The sequence below is a fragment of the Channa argus genome, chromosome 6, assembly GCF_033026475.1.
Source record: "Channa argus isolate prfri chromosome 6, Channa argus male v1.0, whole genome shotgun sequence".
Taxonomy (NCBI): domain Eukaryota; kingdom Metazoa; phylum Chordata; class Actinopteri; order Anabantiformes; family Channidae; genus Channa; species Channa argus.
This window is the reverse complement of record NC_090202.1, coordinates 19,372,219-19,392,989: the sequence shown is the minus strand read 5'-3', so window position 1 is coordinate 19,392,989 and position 20,771 is coordinate 19,372,219. Positions and strand designations below refer to the sequence as shown.

General features: G+C 39.3%; 2 protein-coding genes across 10 annotated transcripts in view; both read left to right on the top strand.

Annotated features, from left to right (window-relative positions):
* Window positions 1-1,422: 1,422 nt before the first annotated feature.
* On the top strand, window positions 1,423-11,800 carry coq8b (coenzyme Q8B). 3 transcript variants are annotated; one of them, XM_067508207.1, is made up of 16 exons: window positions 1,423-1,513; window positions 2,024-2,205; window positions 2,318-2,474; window positions 2,882-3,087; window positions 3,857-3,923; window positions 4,741-4,815; window positions 5,262-5,381; window positions 5,467-5,552; window positions 5,711-5,851; window positions 5,955-6,036; window positions 6,727-6,820; window positions 7,586-7,727; window positions 8,616-8,723; window positions 8,873-8,938; window positions 9,182-9,268; window positions 9,688-11,800. In XM_067508207.1, the coding sequence occupies exons 2-16, from the start codon at window positions 2,026-2,028 to the stop codon at window positions 9,991-9,993; spliced, it is 1,917 nt and encodes a 638-aa protein (XP_067364308.1). In that variant the 5' UTR covers window positions 1,423-1,513; window positions 2,024-2,025; the 3' UTR covers window positions 9,994-11,800. The 3 variants fall into 3 exon arrangements, with proteins under 3 accessions (XP_067364308.1, XP_067364310.1, XP_067364309.1); XM_067508209.1 differs by lacking the exon at window positions 5,711-5,851; XM_067508208.1 differs by lacking the exon at window positions 9,182-9,268.
* Window positions 11,801-12,695: 895 nt separating this feature from the next.
* Window positions 12,696-20,771, top strand: part of numbl (NUMB like endocytic adaptor protein) — a 50,942-nt gene continuing 42,866 nt past the window's right edge. Inside the window, exons 1-3 of one of the 7 annotated variants that reach the window (XM_067507404.1) lie at window positions 12,696-13,142; window positions 18,998-19,137; window positions 19,481-19,613. In XM_067507404.1, coding sequence (XP_067363505.1) covers window positions 19,537-19,613 — 77 coding nt within the window. In that variant the 5' untranslated portion in view covers window positions 12,696-13,142; window positions 18,998-19,137; window positions 19,481-19,536. Of the gene's footprint in view, window positions 13,143-18,997; window positions 19,240-19,480; window positions 19,700-20,771 lie in introns of those variants that run through there. The other 6 variants (XM_067507405.1, XM_067507403.1, XM_067507408.1 and 3 more) reach the window with 6 other exon arrangements.

Below are 20,771 nucleotides of genomic sequence, written 5' to 3'. Positions count from 1 at the left end.
AAAATAAGATAATAATATATATTCATTCTCAAGCCAAGTTATGATATTTTGTGCATTTTAAAAATTCAATTATAGCAATCTGTTAAGATCTGATACTTTTATTTTACTGCTGTTTCAAACACACACATACACATACATTTTAAAATGTATTTATTTTTTACTAGCAATTTACATTTGCTGCAATGGCCTAGTTTGCGAACAGCGATCAGCAAAGTTTAATTTTATCCTCAAAAACCTGTATGTGTTTTCAAAATGAAAGAAACATGCAAGGATATTTTAGCATCAATTCTCCTATGTCAGAGAATATCTCCTATGGCATATAGTACAAATAAAATTTTATCTCGAGATAGTTAGTAGCAAAGGAATACATGTAAATGTTTTGTACATGGTTGCATTTTAGGCTGAAGAGCAAAAGCTCAGATCAGCACCTTCTCAGTCCAGCAGAGGGCCAAACATCACTACATTGTGTAATGTATCTTCTTCCGCAAACACCATTTCTCTAGTATGCTGATGATTACAAAAAACACAATCAGTGACTAATATTTTACCATAACACTTAATCATACCACTTAACTATTACATATGCTTGTGGGACAAAGGAGTATAAATGACAGAAATCCGCTTTCATTCATTTAAAAGAAAGAAAATATACGTATTTCCCAATGTCAGTGGGGCTGGACATTAATTCAGTGTCATTAATCATGTGTCAGTCATATTGTGATCATTCTTTTCTACAAATCGTGCTCTGTATTCAAAGCAAGATGTTAAAAAGTTGTAGTTATGATGTTTTTTTACAGTTATTTAATTTTCTATTAAACAGCTTCATTGCAACTGTTGTTATAATACCAGGACGGAATGTTTGTAAGCTGGGATTTAAATCTTTGTCTATAATTTACAGTTCTTTAATGTCAGCAACATTTCTTTCATCGTGGTGATTCGATTTTGCTTACTTATGTATTATAATTCCAGTGACTGAATGTCACTATGACTAAATGTCATTACTCTGGAATTGTGACAGTATATTGATACTAATGGGTCTGTATTGTGTCACCAGATAATGAGAGACCTTTACCACACCTCATTAGGGATGAACTGATAAATAAAACGCTGTATTCTCTTCAATACCCGAGTGTTGCCGATGTGATGCTATAGGGGACTATCAATGAAACGTGTGTTCAGCGTTCAGTCTGGTAATTCTACCTCCCTGTACATGTTATGAGGTGTCCTGTTGGCATCAACACCTATATTCTCATTAGGCCTTATATTATTAGGCCCGCCGTATATTTAGTCTAATTGGACATGTAGACGTCAGGCATAACAGCTTCGAGCTAGCATTGGTTAAATGAGGTCAATCACTCTCTTGGTTAACGCCTATTTTTGTGATTCTGCGAATAGCGATTGGATCTTTGTCAACTCAATCAAATTTGAACTTCCGGGTTAGATCGTTGCAAAACACGCCATTCAACCACACGATAATAACACAGTTAACAACAAAAGCATAGTTCAAGGACAAGTAAGTCGCGTATTTCTGCTAATGTTTTTTCAATAACGTAACCTTTCTGTGTGTGTTAAAATACATCCCTTGGTATAATGTTTGAATGGCGCTAACGTTAGGTTCAAACTTACATTAATTTCAGTTAGCAGCTGCTGAAAATACTGGATATAGAACATGGGCTAGTTATTAGAGTGTATAATTGTATTTTGTTAATTCTGTTCAATCTTATCGTCACTTTTACTCTGTTATTGCAGGCAACAAGTGTTTAAGACACATTAGCATGTCTAGACGCATGCAGTTAATTACATCCAAGGTTACGTTTTCTAGCAGGGAGAGTAGGAAAATAATAACTACTACAAGAATTACAAATATCTTTATAGCTGAATTTGAATCATTAATTTATTTGCTTTTGGGAGGTATTTCCAGTGCTATGTGTAACGTTACTCCTGCCATTTTCTGTTATTGGCATTCATACCAGCTTTTATTATCAAGTATGTTGACCCCTCTTCTCATTCTCTCTATACGAAGTAATGCTGTCAGAAGTTCTGAAGGTGCTTCGTGGGGCCGGAAAAGTAGGGTCGGCCCTCATCACCACCCAGGGAGAACAGCTTAGAATAATGGCCTACAACTCCTCCTTAGGGCCTGGAGTCATAATTGCTCAGGATGTGGTGAAAGGACTGGTTGGTACCATTATGGGCAACAGCAATGAGGTAAGGATCATTAATTAATTAATGGTTTTAAAGACAATAGTTAATTGCACCCAAAGGTTAATGTACATATAATAATGGATGAATTACTTGTCCAACCTCCCTGTGTCTGTAGCACCAGTCCATAAAGGAGGATGTATTTCCAGATGCTGAAGGCTGGGAAAATATGGACCCTGATGAAGCAGCCAGATGGTCTGTGGGGTCTGAGTTTCCCCTTCATACAGTGGAGCAAAGCCAAACAGAGTTTAGAACTACAGCGGAGATGCCAACAGGTATTATCTTGTTCCCCTAGTTAGCATATACAGCAGGTGACATATACTAAGTACATGGCACATGAGAATTAGTGCTTTATATCAGTAAAGAAATCTACAACGAACATTTCAGTCACCAAGCTCAAAACATGTACTTTTCATGAAACATTTTTGTCATCTTTACGCTTTAGGAAAAAAAGTAATTTAATAGCATGAATATGGTATGAATTTATATTTATTTCTACTTTAAGGACTAATGTTTTATGTGTTTTCCTTTGTGATCTTACTAAAGTACTTGAAATTTGGGCAATTCTTTTATAATTTCAGCATCAACAGGCCAGTTACAAACACAATTAGACTAAAAAGATTCACATTAGGGTTTCACATATTCAGGTTATGTAAATTACTGTTTTCTGTCTGTATTATAGGAGCACATCCTCCTTCAGGGCCAGCAGCAGGGGGGGCAGGCTTTGCAGGAAAGAGTGTTCGCTTTCTCCACACCACTGGTGGCCTACACTGTTGCTACTACCAGACCAGGTCTCTTCATGACACAGTGGTGGCCAGACTCACACCAGAAGACATCAAAAAAGCCAGGGAGGCCAAACAGGCCCTGGTCAAACCTGTCAAACAGAAGGTTAGTTAAATAACTTATTCTACATAGTAACTTTGATTTAAAAAAGAAAGGGGGGGGGGGACTGCAGAATTGTACAGTAAATAATGCTACCATACCTGCCTGTCATACCAACTATTACTTTATTGTTAGGGTTGTTATATTTATTTATTCATTTTATATTGTTACCTGAGTGATGTGTTTTCCAGATTCCCAGTTTGGCTCTTTTCATGGTACTTTATTGACATGTTGACAGTTTTATAAGTGTCAGTGATTTAGGCTAATGCATAAACAAAAAACATGGCTCATGGTGTATATTTTGAGTGGACATGTGTTATTTATAATTTTAATATACTTTAAGATTCTTCTAGATTCTAGAACAATTTTGCCCATTGTTTCTCAAGTCAACAGTTAAAGCTACAATATGCATTTTTTTGAGAATCAAGCAAGCCATAGCATGGGACTCAAAATCAATCCGCCACATGCTGACGCTTTGTCAAAGCCTTTGGCTTCTCATAGACAACCACAAGATACCCATTTTCATTAGCATGTAAATGAAGAAGGTTTACCCTTCTGATTGGTTAGAAGTGCGAGCCTCGCTCAAAACCGTTAAGAAGTAAATATCTCCACACTGCTGCCTGGGTTTTCTTTGAGTCTATGTCACATAAGTTATGAAGCATGTGTCTACTAAAAAAAGGAAAATAGTTTTTTTGCAAACTGTAGCTTTATTCAACAATGATCAAAACCAACTTTAGAAATAACTACGATGTGCTCGTTGTTTTTTGTCTTTCAGCTCAGTGACCGTGCCAGAGAGAGGAAGGTACCTGCCACAAGAATCAGCAGACTGGTTAATTTTGGAGGTAAGAACAACATACTTTTAATGAGTTTTCTGGTTTTTCATGCTTTTTTTCATGGACTACTGTCCAAGAGGCAAGTCATTTTTTTTACTTGGGATTCCTACATGGCTCTAAACAGCGTGGGACAAATAAGAGGTTGGATAATGAAATCCCAGCATAAACCTACAGAATTTGAAATGTTTTGCAGATAATAGTTGAATAACACATAGAGCAGTTTTAATGCAATATTTCCACTGATTCATTAGTCAAGAAGGGCCACAACAATATATTTTATAATTTCTATGCTAACATTACATAATAGAAAGTGTCACAGTCATTTTCATAAGATGGGCTGTCATTGCGCTTTAATTGTGTTTTGTACATGGTATAACCCATTAGGGCCAAGCTGGTCAAGTGTTTTATATACAATATGTTTGTATGAATAAATGCGTACAATCAGTGTCCAGTTTATTATGTATGGTACATTGAGCTAATATAGTCTAATACAGCAATCCTGCAATAAACCTCACTCAGTTGAGCTTGTAATGTTCAGTTTTTCTTCAAACATCTTATGACTATTTGGACAAAAACCTTGGGTAATCTACTTAATGGTGCAATTCCGTTGCATTTTGAAGGCACATATTTATATTATTTTCTTAATCTCATTTTTAACTGAGGACTGACAATGCCTTGTATCTAGAGAGAGAGAGAGAGGTCAAAAATGTGCGATTTGTATGAACAATGTCCCAATTTACAAACAGCAGTTTTGTCAAATCAGTGCTTCCTTCAAGCATTGTGATCAGGCCCTTCATTTAAAATCACTTGTGTATCTCTAATGCAGGACTGGCAGTAGGACTGGGGATCGGAGCCATTGCAGAAGTGGCAAAACAGTCACTAGGAGGCAAACAAAAAGGAGGTACAAATATTCTGTCCTGAATAACTCTCTTCTGTGTGGTTCTGTCCACCCATCTATTGAAATTGCTTTTGGTCAAGCATTGCTTTGTAAATCCAGCAGACAGATGGACTTTTTTTGTATGTGTGTGTCAGCACCTGCCAGGCAGCGGGACAGGCCATAAATCAAACCTTTTAACAAGGGTTTAAACACAGCTTTTTGTAGTGTATGTATTAAATGAGTGTTTAATGATGCACCACTGTCCCAGTTTTTTCACCTTTACAACTGACTCAGTTTAGGGCCAGATAGAGTTTTTTAAGAGCCAATAGAAGATAATAATTGCTAAGATAAATTACTGTTGTTTATGCTGTTGTACTTGTAATCTGTTATGCCTAATGCCTCTGGAAATGACTCTGTTCTGTGTGTGTGTGTGTGTGTGTTATTGTGTGTTTGTGGTGTCTTTCTCGTAGAAATTGGTGCCTTGCTAGACTCTCCATTTTTGTCTGAGGCCAATGCTGAGAGAATAGTAGACACACTGTGTAAGGTCCGTGGTGCTGCGCTCAAGATAGGACAGATGCTTAGCATTCAAGGTAGGATGTGCTGCAAAATGTTCACTCAGAGGATTTATAGTCAGTGTTGCATTTTTCAGATGGCTATTTTTATTTTTTTTCTCAGACAACTCCTTTATTAACCCGCAGCTGCAGAAGATCTTTGAGCGTGTTCGACAGAGTGCAGACTTCATGCCTACGTGGCAAATGAATGTGAGCTTGCTACTGCAGTTGGGTTTCTGATGAGATCAGTTTATACATAACATGATTTGACAACACCTGACTAACTTGTGCTGCTTGATGTTTGTCGACTGTACATGTTTCAAAGGCTTGACTTAGTAAGACCTATTTGTGTGGGTATGATTGTGTAGAAAGTTCTAGAGGAGGAACTGGGACCAGGCTGGCGAGATAAGCTATTGTCTTTTGAAGACAAACCTTTTGCTGCAGCTTCCATTGGCCAGGTGCATCATGGAGTGTTAAAAGATGGTAGAGAAATAGCCATAAAAATTCAGGTAGAGGGGTATTTATACACACACTATTTCTGTCTCACTCACAACTTTTGAATTTTCTGTAATTATTTTATTTTTTTATTGATGTATTTTTTTTGGCTCCCAGTACCCTGGAGTGGCAAAGAGCATCCACAGTGACATAAACAACCTAATGTCTGTACTGAAGATGAGTGTAGTTCTGCCAGAAGGTAAGAACTGTTTTAATGAACTCTTTTAATAATTATTAAAACAATTTTTGTGACAAATTCATACATTTATGTACTGTATGAAAGGCTCTTGCACATATATTTTTACTTGTACTTTACATTTAGTAGAGTTATGACCCATGGTTCAAGCACATGTTTGGTGGTAACACCAAAATGAAGATAAAGTACTGGAGATAATGTTATTTTTCTTTGTAGCATTTTCAGTATTGCAATTTTGACCATGTGGTGGTGCTATAACTGTGGATCAAAAAGTAGCTGAATGAAAATGGCTGGTTTTGCATCATTACTAGGTTTTCTTTTTTTTCCAATTGTACACACTAAGCATATTAAACTTAAAATTAATAACCATACAGTGGTATTTAGTTATCAATTAAGTACTATTTTGAGAATTTTCCACAGTTTCCATTCACTTAATAACAAACCTTTTAAAGATAAGAAAATAAATGTTGTAACATCCAAGGCCACCAGGGTGCATGCACTGTTTAAAGCTATACCCCTATGACTCAGTTGCCATGCTGTATGTTTTATGGGTTTTTTTCTTATTACAGAGGCCCATACATCATGTTAATTATTTTCACCCTGTATGCATTTGTATAAGCTGCGATGTTGTAGTTAAAGTTGAAGGTGTCCATGTGTTTTTTGCTGAGATTTGGACTATTTATTTTCCCACAGGTTTGTTTGCAGAAAGCAGCCTAGAAGTTCTTCAGAGGGAGCTGGCTTGGGAATGCGACTATAACAGGGAAGCAGAGTGTGCCAAGAAGTTCAGGTAGGTTTATGTGGTGTAGTAAACCATAAACCCTCCCCTACTAAGGATAATTTAACTTCAGTAGGACAAACCTCACCAGGTTTAAGAATGGTTACTCTGTAACTATGTTAAGGTTCGTTTAAGGCTTGTTTATCTTGGGTCCTCGCTGTAAAGCTTTGAACATTATACCACTTCATTTACTACCACTACTATTTATTATTATTCTAAATAATTACAAAAATTTGAATGGCTACAAATGTCATAAATTCTTTTGGAAAAGATGAATATGCTTTGTGTTCCTAGGTGGAATATTTAATTGACAATATTTAGTCACTGTTCGCTATAGTATTTTGTACACGTTTTGCAGAATTGACATATTGTACATATATGCTGCCAGTAAAGATTTGTCATAAATGTCATGCTTTTTTTTTTTTTTTTTTTACTTCCATGTTAGGTTAATTGGTGACTCTAAATTGCACATAGGTGTGAATGTGAGTAAATGGTAAATGGTCTGCAGTTATATAGAGCTTTTCTACCAATTTGCACTCACAATCACAAAAACACTCTCACACACACAGCAAGTTGTTGTTGGACAACCGCTCCACCTCCCTGCACCACAGTCGCCCCTAAGTGGGACTGGTTGTCAGTGGTGACCTGTTTAAGGTGTACCCCACCTCTCGCCATATGACAGCTGGGATAGTCTCTAGTCCGCTGCAACCCTAAACAGGATAAGCGGTTGCAGATAATAGATGGATGGATGGATGATTATCTTTGTCTGGTCCCCAGGTTCTTGCTAGAGGGAGAAGAGTTTTTTCAAGTACCTAATGTGATTGATGAGTTGTCAGGAATGAGGGTTTTAGCCATGGAGCTGGTACATGGAGTTCCACTGGACCATTGCGTAGACCTGCCCCAGGAGACCAGAAACCAGGTATTAATTCAATATCAATTCAATAGTTTGCATGTTCTGCCCCTGCTTACATGGGTTTTCAATGGGTACTCTGTTTTCCAGAGTAGGTCCAGAGTAGGTTGATTGGTGGCTCTAATTTGACAATAGGTATAAATGTGAGTGTGAATGGTTGCCTTTCTTGTATGTCTACCTAAAATAGTCTGGAGACTAGTCCAAAGTGTACCCCACCTCTTGCCCAATGACAGCTGGGATAGGCTCCAGGCTCCGTGAGCTGCATTTAAGTTGTTAAGTGCTTCAATCTATCAATTTCTTCAAAATGAAAAAAAGGTCATGAAAGTTTTCATAAAGCCCAAGGTGAGAATCATGCACAATCATGCAGCTAAAAGATTTACAGATGAACCACTAGCTCAAGTAGTAAGAGCAAACCTGATAATAGTAAATCTAGTTCTGTAGAAGTCTGTTGCGTAGTAACTTCTTTGCCATTTCTTAAAGATAATATATGGAGGTTTTGTGATATTCACCTATTGTTTTTAATCAGTATAAATGTATATAAAGTATAAAATAAGTATAATTTAAAGCTTCTAGCTTGACATGCCATAAAAAGAAAAGTGCAGCACAGAGAGGACAAGTTGTGCTTGAAATTATACAGTACGGTTGCAAACACTTTGTGAAAAAGGCTGTGATAATTACTGTTTGTCACTGTAAATAATATGTGTTTAACAGTTGAGATTTATGACAAACAGTAAGACAACATCTGTGGCAATGAACTGCACCAGAGTGCCATGAGATAGCAACACTGAATAGATTGTATGAAATGGATTTAATATGTCAAGACCAAGGCCTATAGTCTGAAAATATCATAGTAATAATGACATTGCTGTAAAAACAAACCTCTCTTCCTTTCTCCAGATTTGTTTCAACATCCTCCAGCTGTGTCTCAGGGAGCTGTTTGAGTTCAGGTTCATGCAGACAGATCCAAACTGGGCAAACTTCTTCTACAACTCAGACACAAACAAGGTGAGGGGAATATTGTCAGGCATATTGTATAATAAGTCTAGGTTTTCTTTTTGTTTGCTTGTTTTGTTTTTTAAGGAGTTGTCAGACTAGCAAAAACCATTATGCATTTACCAGATATTTGATTGCATGCGCTCTCATCTTGTCTTCAGGTTATTCTCTTGGACTTCGGCGCATGCAGGAGCTACCCAGAGTCATTTACAGATGACTACATACAGGTTTGATGAATCTAAAATAATAGGGCACCCAGTAACCCACGCAACATTTCTGTGAATAATTAGATGCAAGACATGATAGAAAAAAACAATCATGCAGAGCCACATGCATGTGCACACATTCCCCTAACTGCAGCCAGTTTAATCTAGCTGTACAATTGATTACCGCAACCATATCTGTGTGTGTGTGTGTGTGTGTGTGTGTGTGTGTGTGTGTGTGTCCGTGTGCATATGTTGCAAGCTCAGGTGGTGCACGCAGCCTCTGTGGGTGATCGAGCTACTGTACTTTCCAAATCAAAGGACCTGAAATTTCTGACAGGCTTCGAAGCCAAGGTTAGGTATTTTAGTCTGTGCTATTCTGATATATTTTTGAAATGGTTAATCATCTTCTGCCTTTTATGTTGTGATTTATTTGTGTCTCTCGCTACCTCAGTATCACTCCTTTTGCTCAATAATGTTTGCTTGCAGTTTAAGTGCTTCATCTTCTTACTGCTTCTCTGCCTGCATTTGTATTTTTGCAGAAAGGGTAATATCTATAGTCATGTTTGACATATAGAAAGAGAGTCAGGAATTAATTTTTTTGAAAGGGGAGAAAGAATAACTGATTAACTTTAGCAAAAGCAACACTAAGTGTAAAACTGGTCCATACCTTATTTAAATTCTATACTTGTTTGGAGTGCATTAGACTGTCTAGGTGTACCTAATAAAGTGACCAGTAAGCCTGTTTAACATCTCTGTCTGCTCCCCACCAGGCCTTTGAGCAAGCTCATGTGGAGGCAGTGATGATTCTTGGTGAAGCTTTTGCATCTGCTGAACCGTTTGACTTCGGCACCCAGAGCACCACGCAGCGCATCCAGAACCTCATCCCCGTCATGCTGCGCCACCGCCTCACCCCTCCGCCCGAGGAGTCATACTCCCTGCACCGCAAAATGGCTGGCTCCTTCCTTATCTGCTCCAAACTGAAGGCACATATTTCGTGCAGAGACATGTTTATGGATGTGTACAATGCTTACCACCAGAGAAGGGAGGCCAAGCAGGCGGCACGGGCCAGAGCTTAGACACCCAGGGCTAAATAGTGTATTTCTTGGACTTTTATTTTTTTTACAGGGGGCACTGTAAGTGTACGGTAAGTAAACTGACAGAAAAGAGAATCTGAAGCCACAGTTGGAGACACAGGATCAGACTCGCCTACAACCCTACACCATGTCAACATGGACCTTGACTTTTCATGCATGCCCCTCTTCACTACTGTAGTTCAGTGGCGTCATTGTAAGAGCATGATTAACTTATTGTGACTCGACTTTGCCCTATCATGTATAGACAATGATAAATAACTTGAATGACATAAAGTTTAATTAATATGTAAATGGAGGTGATAATTCTGTCATAAGAAATATATGCCAAAGCCTTAATGGCTTCATTTCATCTTTTGAGTTAATTGAGGAGGAGATTATGTATTTTATTTTAAGTGTTCATTTGTGTGTGTGTGTGTGTGAGGAAGAGAGGAAGACAGGAAGACAAGGATCGTAGCAGTGGTTGTGTTTTTGTCACAGCAAACAGACAATATGTACAAGGCAGCATTTCTTTCAATAGGTTACATTCCTTTTTCTTTTCTTTTTCGTTTCTTTTTTTGGAGCAAAAAAGAATTAATTTAGACTCTTGCTCCCCTTGGCATCAAGGGGCACCATATTTTAACAGAACCACTATCTTCTGTCTTAAAGATATATAATGGGCCTTACCTTGCCAAGTGCTCTTTTGTTGGGAGGTCTTTGTATGCAGTGTGATGAGTTGGCGAATAAAGCTTTCTCCTAAATGTGAAAGTTGGCAGACTAGATGAGCAGATTATGAGAGCAAATTAGAGTAGACAGTCTAATGGAGCCCCACTGAGTAATGGCCTTGCATTATATAGTATATTAAATTTAAAACTACATGTAACATACTGTTAGGCCTTTTCATGCTTTAACACGTCCATATGACAGTGATGTTTGTATAAATACAATGCGACAAAGCATAAAAGCAACACAAATTGAGGTTTACTGGCAGGTGTCGAGAAGACGCTATACACCAAGCATTTATTCCATTCCGTATTGATTGATTCTATTTCAGTTTTAGACCTCTTTGGGAAATACATTGACTTGAGGCCATGTTTGTCCTCATGGTCCTCTTACACAGTATTGACCATTATGGATCACAATACACTAGTTTTAGCTTAAAATATGTAAGAACCAAGCTAATTGTGGAATTGATGGGTGTATTTTCAGGATCTATTTTTATTTCAAGAGAATGTTGTCCTATTTTGTCTTCAGTCAAAGGATATAAGCACCAGAAGACTGCCTACGTGTGATAGTCCACAGCACAATAGCTGAAATACAAGGCTTTTACTGACATAAAAACCTGATGAAGAGAGAAGGATGCAGCCTTTTACTGTATCTCCATTAGTACTTCCTGTTACTCTCCTTCCAATGCACCCTGTTACATCCAATACGGAACAGCTGCTGAGCAGAGGTTGGCTTTGATACACAACATCAAAACTGCAGGGTTTTTTTATTCTTTTATTTTAAGTATTGGAAATTTTCCACAGTTAATGACCGCATCAAATGTGCAGCGAAAGAAGCACATTCTTCCTTTGCAGTTTCACACAATGGAAAGTTCTGTAAAATAAGCAGCAACCATCAGTTCATTTGAGAATTTGCTCTTTAAATTCTAGCCCCAGTCAATGATTTTTCATTAGTGCTCACACTGGACTGGTGTGGGGTGATTTTCATACCAAGATCAGTTACGAAATAATGCATGTTACTGTACTTTCTCAGCTGGTGTTGGTGTTTACATTTGTTTTTGCAATCAAAATCACAACTGAAAATATGATGACCAGTGGATTCATTAGAATTGACATTGTGTTGCATCATTTATACATAACATGTTTTGTATCTGAGGTTTCATGATTGCTAGGATTGCCCAGGGATGTTGGCTGGTTATAGTGAGCCTAATGTGTTGCATTGTATTTAAACATTTTTTTTTTATTATTGCTAAAGCTCTTGAATTATTATAATATATAGCTGTGATGGACTTAAGTCCTCACCACGACTGTTCCTCTGGGAATTTGGGATTTACAGCAACTTGGGAGTTTATATTGTACAATGTAGAATGACCAATTTATGAATATTTCATGGGCTGATTCCTGTATTATTTGAGCCCAGAATGCTAAATTCATAATGGTTTGAATATTTCCCAAGCAGAATTGTATTCCTGACAGCAGCGGTGAAATGTAACAAGTTCCTTTTACTGAAGTATCAAACTTGCTATTAATTTGACATACTTTTCTCGTGTGCCTCCATTTAATTAATAAACATTTTGTAAAATGTAAATGAGCTTTAAAACACACTAGCTCCACCTCGGCCAAGTACAGTAGAATATAAGTACCATTTGCTGCTAATAATGTGTGAATACTGATCTTCATGTGCAGAAATACAGCAGACAGACAAAATGATGAAACAATCAAAATGCAATCAAAATAATTTAAACAAAACAATACAGCTCTTCTTTTTGGTGTAAATTTATCTTGGGGCTCAGGGCAGGTGAAGATGTTAGGTTTATAATTAAAAATAGCTAAATTGTGGTCTAATACATGATGACAGTTGAGCACCGCACGGTGGCGCAGTGCAGCGCCTGAGACAAGGCGCTGCGCTTTTTTCCCTTCTTTTCTGGAAAACATCAATGGGAAGAGTGAATTTGCATGTCCGGCCGTGTGTGCCAATGGGCGCACTGGGAAGGCTGGGTTAGCGGGTGGAGTCGGGGGAAGCAACCCAGTAAGTGCACAGTCAACAACTAAAGCATCCGAGAATACTACAGACGCACCAGTTTTACCGAAATCCTTCTTGAAACGACGTCTCGGTGCTTTTTTGCGGGGTTTGTGTTTGTTTGCACGAGTGAGTGTGGGTCACTGTTTTACCTTTTTCTATTAGTGTGTGTGTGTGAAGGGAGAGAGAGAGAGAGAGAGAGAGAGAGAGTGTGTGTGTGTGCACCGACCAGGTTGAACTGCGGCTCCACATCGCCTCCACACATCAAATTTACAGTGCGGATGAGGACAATTTTGTGAAATTACTTCCCAGGCTACACATTCTTCTACCTCTGTGTCATATATTTCTGACCGGGGTCCTGGATTTACACAGAGGAGGAGCGGGGAGCTGATCATCCGTCGTCCTCTTGGGTGAGTTCCCTGGATTTCCGTCTAATCTGGCATCCCTATGTACTGACACTTCTAACGTTATTTAGAGTGTCTTTTTGACTGATTAACCCATTATCGAGAAGTAAACCACCCCATTATAGTCATATTAAATTCTTGGTTTGTTAGTTTTTAATTTTTAATTAATTTATTTTTTTGATACACCTGCAACGGCTTTTGGATCACCAGTGGGCCCATGCGTATGAAATGAATGAAATTTGGCAACAGCCTTTATGAGAAGGGTTTACACTACTCATCCACAGCCGAAGAGAAACTATTCTTTTAGCACTACGATCTACAAGAAACGCGGCACACAGAGTCCCAGAATATGGACCTCGTCCAGTAGAAACAATCCAATTGTGCCAGTTATAATGAAACGATTTACCCTAATAATCTTATTGTGATCCTATTACAGCGATTATGGCGAAGAATTGAAGTTCAGTGCGACCATATTGGCGTGGGAATTATCCGATATCGATTGAGCTGTTAAGAGTCATGGCTTATTATTAGTTCACAGGTCTGCTCCACTTGCGGTCCTTCTAGGTATTTTCTTCCAGGACAGCATGGCCACTGAAAAACGCGCCCTGAGTTTGAATATGTAAGAGGATAATTCTCCATGGTTCTCAATATCTCAATCCATTGCATCATGCTGTGTGATGAATTATGTCTTCTGGTTATGATTACATAATTTTCCCACATCTCCACGGCTTAGAGGCTAGTCTTTGTTGGGGGGAAAAAGTCCTGCAGCTCAGCTTTTTTAACCTTGTTTCCTGATATGAATGGGATAGTCATAGAACATGGAAGCACATGTATGGCTTTTGGGTGACTGGGAGGTAGGAAATGCAATGCATTTACACACTCTCTCACACACACACACATAGATACTTGGCACATGCCTTTGTATATAGACCTAGTAAACACATGCAGCTCTATTGTCTGTGGATCTCCCATCTGTTGCATGACAGGTCATTCCTCAGACAGCCGGTCATCCTGTTAGGGTGTGGTCTACGCTGACCCACTGCCTTAAAGACAGAGAAAGACCCTCACATAAGGTGCTTTAAGAGTGTAAGTGCAGGGTATGTCACCTCAGAAACTATAGACCACCTGTGCTGATAACTCTGGGCTGGGGTGGAGGCTAGGCTTGTCGATTTGGACTGATATTAGACCAGAAGACAGGAAGTCTGGTTTGGGACATGAGCTACATTATAGCTGCGTGCATTCTAGATCTGGAATGAGGGGAAGACTGTGCTTGTTCTAGATGTTGGAGCTAAAGGATGACTAAATTTGATCTGGATCACACTCTGAATTAGGTTGGTTTTAGGTTGTAGCGGGGTGGAGGAAGGCGAGGTTTAGTTTAGAGCTGGGAGAAGAAGTAGCTAGAGGAGTGTTAAATTTGCTGTAGATCATGAGCTAGATTAGATGTTCTGCAGTCCGAGGTCTGAGGACAGTAAATGCTTGGTTTGGTCTAAAGCTAAGACTAGAGGAGCACTTTCCTATGGGGTCACAGACTAAAGAAGTTTAGAAGTTTAGTCTAGAGCTTAGGCTAGAGAAAGCTTAAGTTTTGGTCCAAAACTGGTGCTAGATAAAGCCTAGATTTGGCACCTGAGGAAAGCTAGCTTTGGTCTGCAGTTGGCAATAAGAACTGTGCTACAATTTGAAAACCAAACTCCGGGGTTGCTGGATACAAATTGGCTCTGTGGTAGCTAATCACTGCTGCAGCTCAGTCATCACAGCAAGAACGTAATTACACCATCCATACAGAAGTACACGCACACATAAATGTATCAAGTGCTTCCACACACACGCACACTCTCCATTTCCCCTCAGACCATTTCCCTCCTTACACTACTGTGATTGGTATATCAGGACTTGGTTGCCGTTTGTTGCACACACACACTCAGAGGGGGAAGGGCTGTCCCATCTGAGAGCACAATACAACAGGGATCAAAGGTCATCCAGCTGGCCAATCAGGGTTCTGTCTGGGTTGACTGGCGACGGAGGAGGGCGTTGCCCCCCTTTGTGCTGGTCAGGGTGGGTCTGCTAAACAAGCAGCTCCACTTCCAGCCCGGCTTTGCTACTGCCGGTAGCCACACCGTGCTTCCTCAGAGCCAGTCACACTAGCCTCTGAACATTTTTTTTTTTTAGGCTGAAGGTCAGCTGCTGCTTTAAACCTTAAATTCTTGAACTTTCACAGAGACCAAATACCAGCATAAAAAGTTGAACTATAAAATATGCATACAGATGATCTGAGATGTATTTTCTGAGTTAATTGAAAAATTGCATAGTAATTAGTACTCTGGTTGTATTTACACTACAGTTATAATATAAAATATGTGTGTGGGTGTTGAATGAAACATAAACTCACAACTAAATCCCTTAAAAGTTATTAGACAATTAAAGATATGTAAATGGAGAAAAGAGGAAATGCTGAGCAGAGAAAAAGACCATGAAACAGGTATCAGATGATCTGCAGAAGGACACAGAGAGAGAGACTGACGGTGTAAAAGAACAAGAGCGCAAGATGGAAGGAACAGAAGGGGAAAAGAAAGAATAGGAATTAGCAAAAAGGGAATCTGAAAACCATTTGTTCTCTGGACGCTGAAGAAGAAACTCAATTCTCATGGATGTGATCATTTCTGTATAGGCAGATACAGAAGATATTGTCTTTTAACAATTATGTCCATGTCACCTTCTTTCTAACTTTGTCTTTATCACACACCTCCATTCAGTATTTGCTGAGTGGAGTTATCTGATTTCTATGTGCTAGTTAAATGCAACCTCTCCTTTCTCCTATATAGTTCCATTAGTACGCACACTAATGGCATGGCTGTTGCTTTATCTGTGTGTCCCTTTGCAGTTGATGTGCTCTGAATATCTTGAATTATGTTGATGTAGATAAATAAACTACTGGAGCATTGGAATTGAATTCTTGTGAACACTCATGTAAAGGCAGTGATTTGTATTTTTCACTGTTAAACCATGCGTGTGTGCATGCCTGTTTCCCTTGCGATCAGCAGTTTATTTCTTTGCTTCAGTGGCGTTTTTCACTGCAGATAACAAGAAAAGTGGAAATGGGTCTTTTCAGGAGCCACAACTCCAAGTGGAGCGCTCAGCGCAAGTAATAACTGTCCCTTTGAATTGTGAGGGTTAGTTTTTTTTCTCATTGCAGACTAGATTTACTTTTTGGTGATGACCTATTTCAGCTGGTTTAGATGTGAAGCTCAGATGCAACAGCTCAATGAAGGACATGCATCTGATAAACCCAAAATGTAAAAAAACAAGCCTTTGAAACACAACTGTCCCTCAGGGACTGATTTGAGCTAAATTCTTTTCCAAGCTTTTAGCAACTTTGCTTGTGCTTGTCGATTGTTTTTACACGGTTTGTCCTAAATTACATCTAGCACCTACTGTGAATGTCCAATACAGAACACTTTTAACCCATTTGTCCTTCTTCATTATGATCAGTTGTCTGCTGCTTTTGCATGATTTCCTGATTGATTCCATGATTTTGGGAAATGCACATATTTTCTTATTGTACATATTTTCACATATTTTCTTTCTTGTGGCGAATTAGATGAGGAGATCAATAACACATATTTCATGTCCATCCATCAGATATGACGTTGCAGGCGGAAAATGTTGGCAGAGCTTCTCAGAAATACTGGGAATGTGGGGGGGGGGTTACTGGGAATTCACTGCTTCCTGGGTTCTTTTATTGGTCTAGAAATAGCCAGACACACAACTCAAAACCATACCCTGCAACGTTTAAAAATGTTTAATAATTACATTAAAAGGCTAGATGGTTAGCTTACCCTAGCCCAAAGGAAGAAGAATGTTAGTCTGTCCACAACTTTGCTTTAAACTTATATAACATGAGCTTTTTGTTTGTAGGTGCATTTTGTGGTCTTTATTTCGACAAAACTAGACTAGCTGCTTTTTGGTATCGATCACCTCATCTGATTTTTAGGAAGAAGAACAGACATTGATTTTTCTACAGTAAATTATTTAATGAAAACTGACAATTGTGATGGTTGTCAACATGAATCCTCCAGCCAGCCAGGGAAATTTAGCTGGTGAAGTGAGCAAGGAAGGAGGCATTGAGGCCATCTGTCTGTCTGATGGAAGATTGTAGTAGCCATTAGATGGCATCAAGATTGTGGAAGTAAGACAGGATATATATTGCTTTCAAATTTCCCTGAATTAAAGCAATCAGCACCCTCCATTTGATCTAAAGTAAATGAGCTCAGATGGCTGGTCTGCACTGTTATGCATCACAAGAACACTGCCCTTTTTAGCTTCTGATCTTGTGTATTTACTGTACCTACAGCCTACATATGCTCTGTTTTTAGTTTAAGCCTCTACAATTTGTGTGCAGGTTTCAGAGTGTGGAAAAAAAAAACACAATTTAATATGACGCTGGCTTCTCCACTGCACTATTTCAGAGTGGCACTGAGGAAAAGAGATTGTTAGTGAGAACCCAAGTTAAATCTTCCAGAGCACAGAGGGGCCTATTCACTGTGTTGTGTGAAGAGTGGAGAGGCAGAGAGAGAGATGGCAGTGAGCGAAGCAGCGGTGGGATGGAGTAGTGGGGTGACAACACTTAAAGCGTTTTTTTTACGGTTGATGGCGTGCATCTGTGTGGTGTGTGTTGTATAGCTCCACAGGCCTGTCTGAAGCCATCAGACACCCAGAGACAGAGTGAAGAATGGACGACAGCTGATTGCAGTCCGCTGATGGAAGACACGTATAGGAATGAAGCACTATGCATGTGTTGGTGTGTGTGTGGAAAAAGAGGAGGGCAAGTTTCAGTTCATGTGGGAAAGAAGCCACAAGTTACCTACAGCTAAAATTAAGTATGAATTACTGGAGAAAACAGGCACTTTTGTTTTGGTGTGTGACCTGAAAGAGAAGGTTAACAACCTCACTCTCTCATTATCAGACACTTTTGGACATTTTGCATTTGGGGGTTGATACATTGATAGTATGCATGAAGCTGCAGAGAGATCTGTAGCTAATGCTTGTAATAAAGCGGTTGCAGCAATTTCCATTTTACTGGTGTGGATGTAGTGTCAACTAAAGAATAAAAACAAAACTAACATTTATTTTTACATGGTCCATAACCATTCGTTAGGTGTTTCAGCATGTAATATTATGTGTCATTTTCAGGGAGGGCTGACTGACCAACCAATATATTGCTGGATATTGCTTTACTTTGCCCCAAGAAATAGGTAGTGTACTAGTAGGTCTGTTGATGATTTGCCTCCCCCTGCTAAAATTTTCTTTGCTTCACAGAATGCTTCAGGTTCCTCTTGTTAAAGTTTTCTGTAGCCTCCATCATAAATCCAAATGAAGGAAACCATACAACCTTTTAAGCAGCATATGCTGTTATCTGTGTGGGCCAGTGTGAGGCTCCACTCCTGCTACCGTACGCTTATAGGATGTACTGTCACGGCGAATGTTTTAAGAGCGGCTTTCAAATTACTAAACATTCTCTCTGTTTACCGGCGCTGTGACTCATGGTTGCTATGGCAAGGAGCTTCTGACAGTAACACAGCTGATTAGGAGCATCTGACTCCACATGATTGTACTTCCCTCATCTCTCTCGCTGTCCTCATTAGTTTAGTGCTCTAGATTTCTGCCTATTTTGCTTTCTGCCTTTCTTGGCTGTCTTTCCTTTCTCAGTCTCCTCTCTTTACTTTGCAGTGGAGCTCTGCTTATGTTCTGCCTTTTTGTCAGAATTGCAACTTTTGCTTGTCTGTTCTTCACTCCTCCTTGTTTTCTTTCCTCACTCTCGTCACCCTTCACTAATCCTCCAATCTTTTCTCCCACTGTCCCCTCAGTTCCGTCTGCTCGTCTTTCTATAGTGGCCAGCCGAGCACCAGCTGTGGTCCACTCTATCAGATGTTGGCATCATGATCATGAAGTACAGAGGAATAAGATGGAAAGGATCTCTTCGAAAACATCATGAAATAAAAGATATGCAAGTGAATGAATAAATACAGCAGAGATATCAGAAAGAATGTCAGAGGAAAACAGCTTGTTACCCTATGAGATTTAAAAGAAATGAATCTTAAACTCTATAGTGAGTACCACTTACTGTACTTGCTACTACAAAATAATTCTTTATAGGAACATTTTATTGACATCACCGGTAATAAAAATGCTGTTGAGCAGAGAGGAGGTCACTGTTGAGTACCAAAGACTGACTTAATGATAAGTCTGTATTATGACAGCCTCGCTTTCATTAGAAATATTACATCACAGAGATGCACAAAATAATGGCAAAATTGTATATTTTTTAAATTTTTTTTATTTTGTTCAAGGTGCAGAATGAGGGCTCAGACAAATCAGAGAAGAAACAAACGCAACTACACGCTGAATGTTGATTAGGGAAACAGAAGAACGGGCAGAACAGAGGGGAGTGGAAGAGGACTACCCATACTACGTGGAAGACCTGTTAGTTAGTCCACAAAAACTGCTTTCACAGCACAAAATGTCCCCTTAAATGCCTCTCACAATCCTAAATTACCCTGCATGATCAGGTAAAGCTTTTCAGTTTCTGTAATGGATTATTTTTGCACGAAATTATGTGGCGTGGCATCTATGGATTGTGTCTTCAAAGGTGCTTTCAAAAGAGCTCTGTGAAATATAAGACATCAGAAATATTTGGTTGCTGAGGCAGATGGGTGAGGCTGGAGGCCAAGAGAAAAGTGTTGAGGAGCCATTGTAGGTGCTGGAGAGATGGACTGAGAAGAGGGAGGGATGAAAGGAGGGCAAGATGGAGGCAAGTGAAGTGTCCTTTTTCACAGACGAGCTATGGTAAAATGCCATTTTGGCAGATTGTTGATAGTGTTAGCATTTGGAGTGGACCATTTCTGTCATGACTGTGTAGCAGCTGTGAGGCAAATACTTAATGAGAAGGGCAATAAAAACCAATATAATATTGATTGTAGGTTATTACACATGAACTTTATTGGACTATACAGTATACTGTAAAGGTGACAGGCAGTGGCTGACCTGCAGACCATTCATCTACACCCTGCCGCTCCTGTTTCTCTCCTGATTTTTTTTATTTTTTATTTTAATCATTCTTTCCTTTTTTTTTCACCCCTCACTTGCTAAAAGCTCCCTCTGTCTCTCCCCTCAGCTCATTCTCAGTTCTCCTCCTTTCCTCTCAAAACACCAATTTCTTCATCTCTCTCACTTTCCCTCCCTCTTTCTCTCGGTCAGGGGAAGTGACTCTTACTGCTGGCTCCCGGAGGAACAGACCTGCCTTTGTCTGTCTGCACTGTAGGAAGATGAGTAGCCAGTGCACCCAGTAAGCCCAGCAAGCCCAGTAGGAATTCAGGGTTGTTCTGTGGCAAGCTAGTGACCCAGAACACCTATAAATCAGCCAGCCACTTAATCCAATGCCTTCCCAGTCTGTACTGACAGCCAGCCAGCCAACCAGTGAAATATTACGTTAGGTAGTCCTGACTATTAGGGAGAATGAGTGGGAAAACTTGATGCAGACAAAAAACAGACTGCAGACGTTGTCTAAACCAAAATGTACATAATGTAACTTTCTTTTCAGACTTCAAAACCTAAACAGTCAACAGCCCCAATGTGAAACTA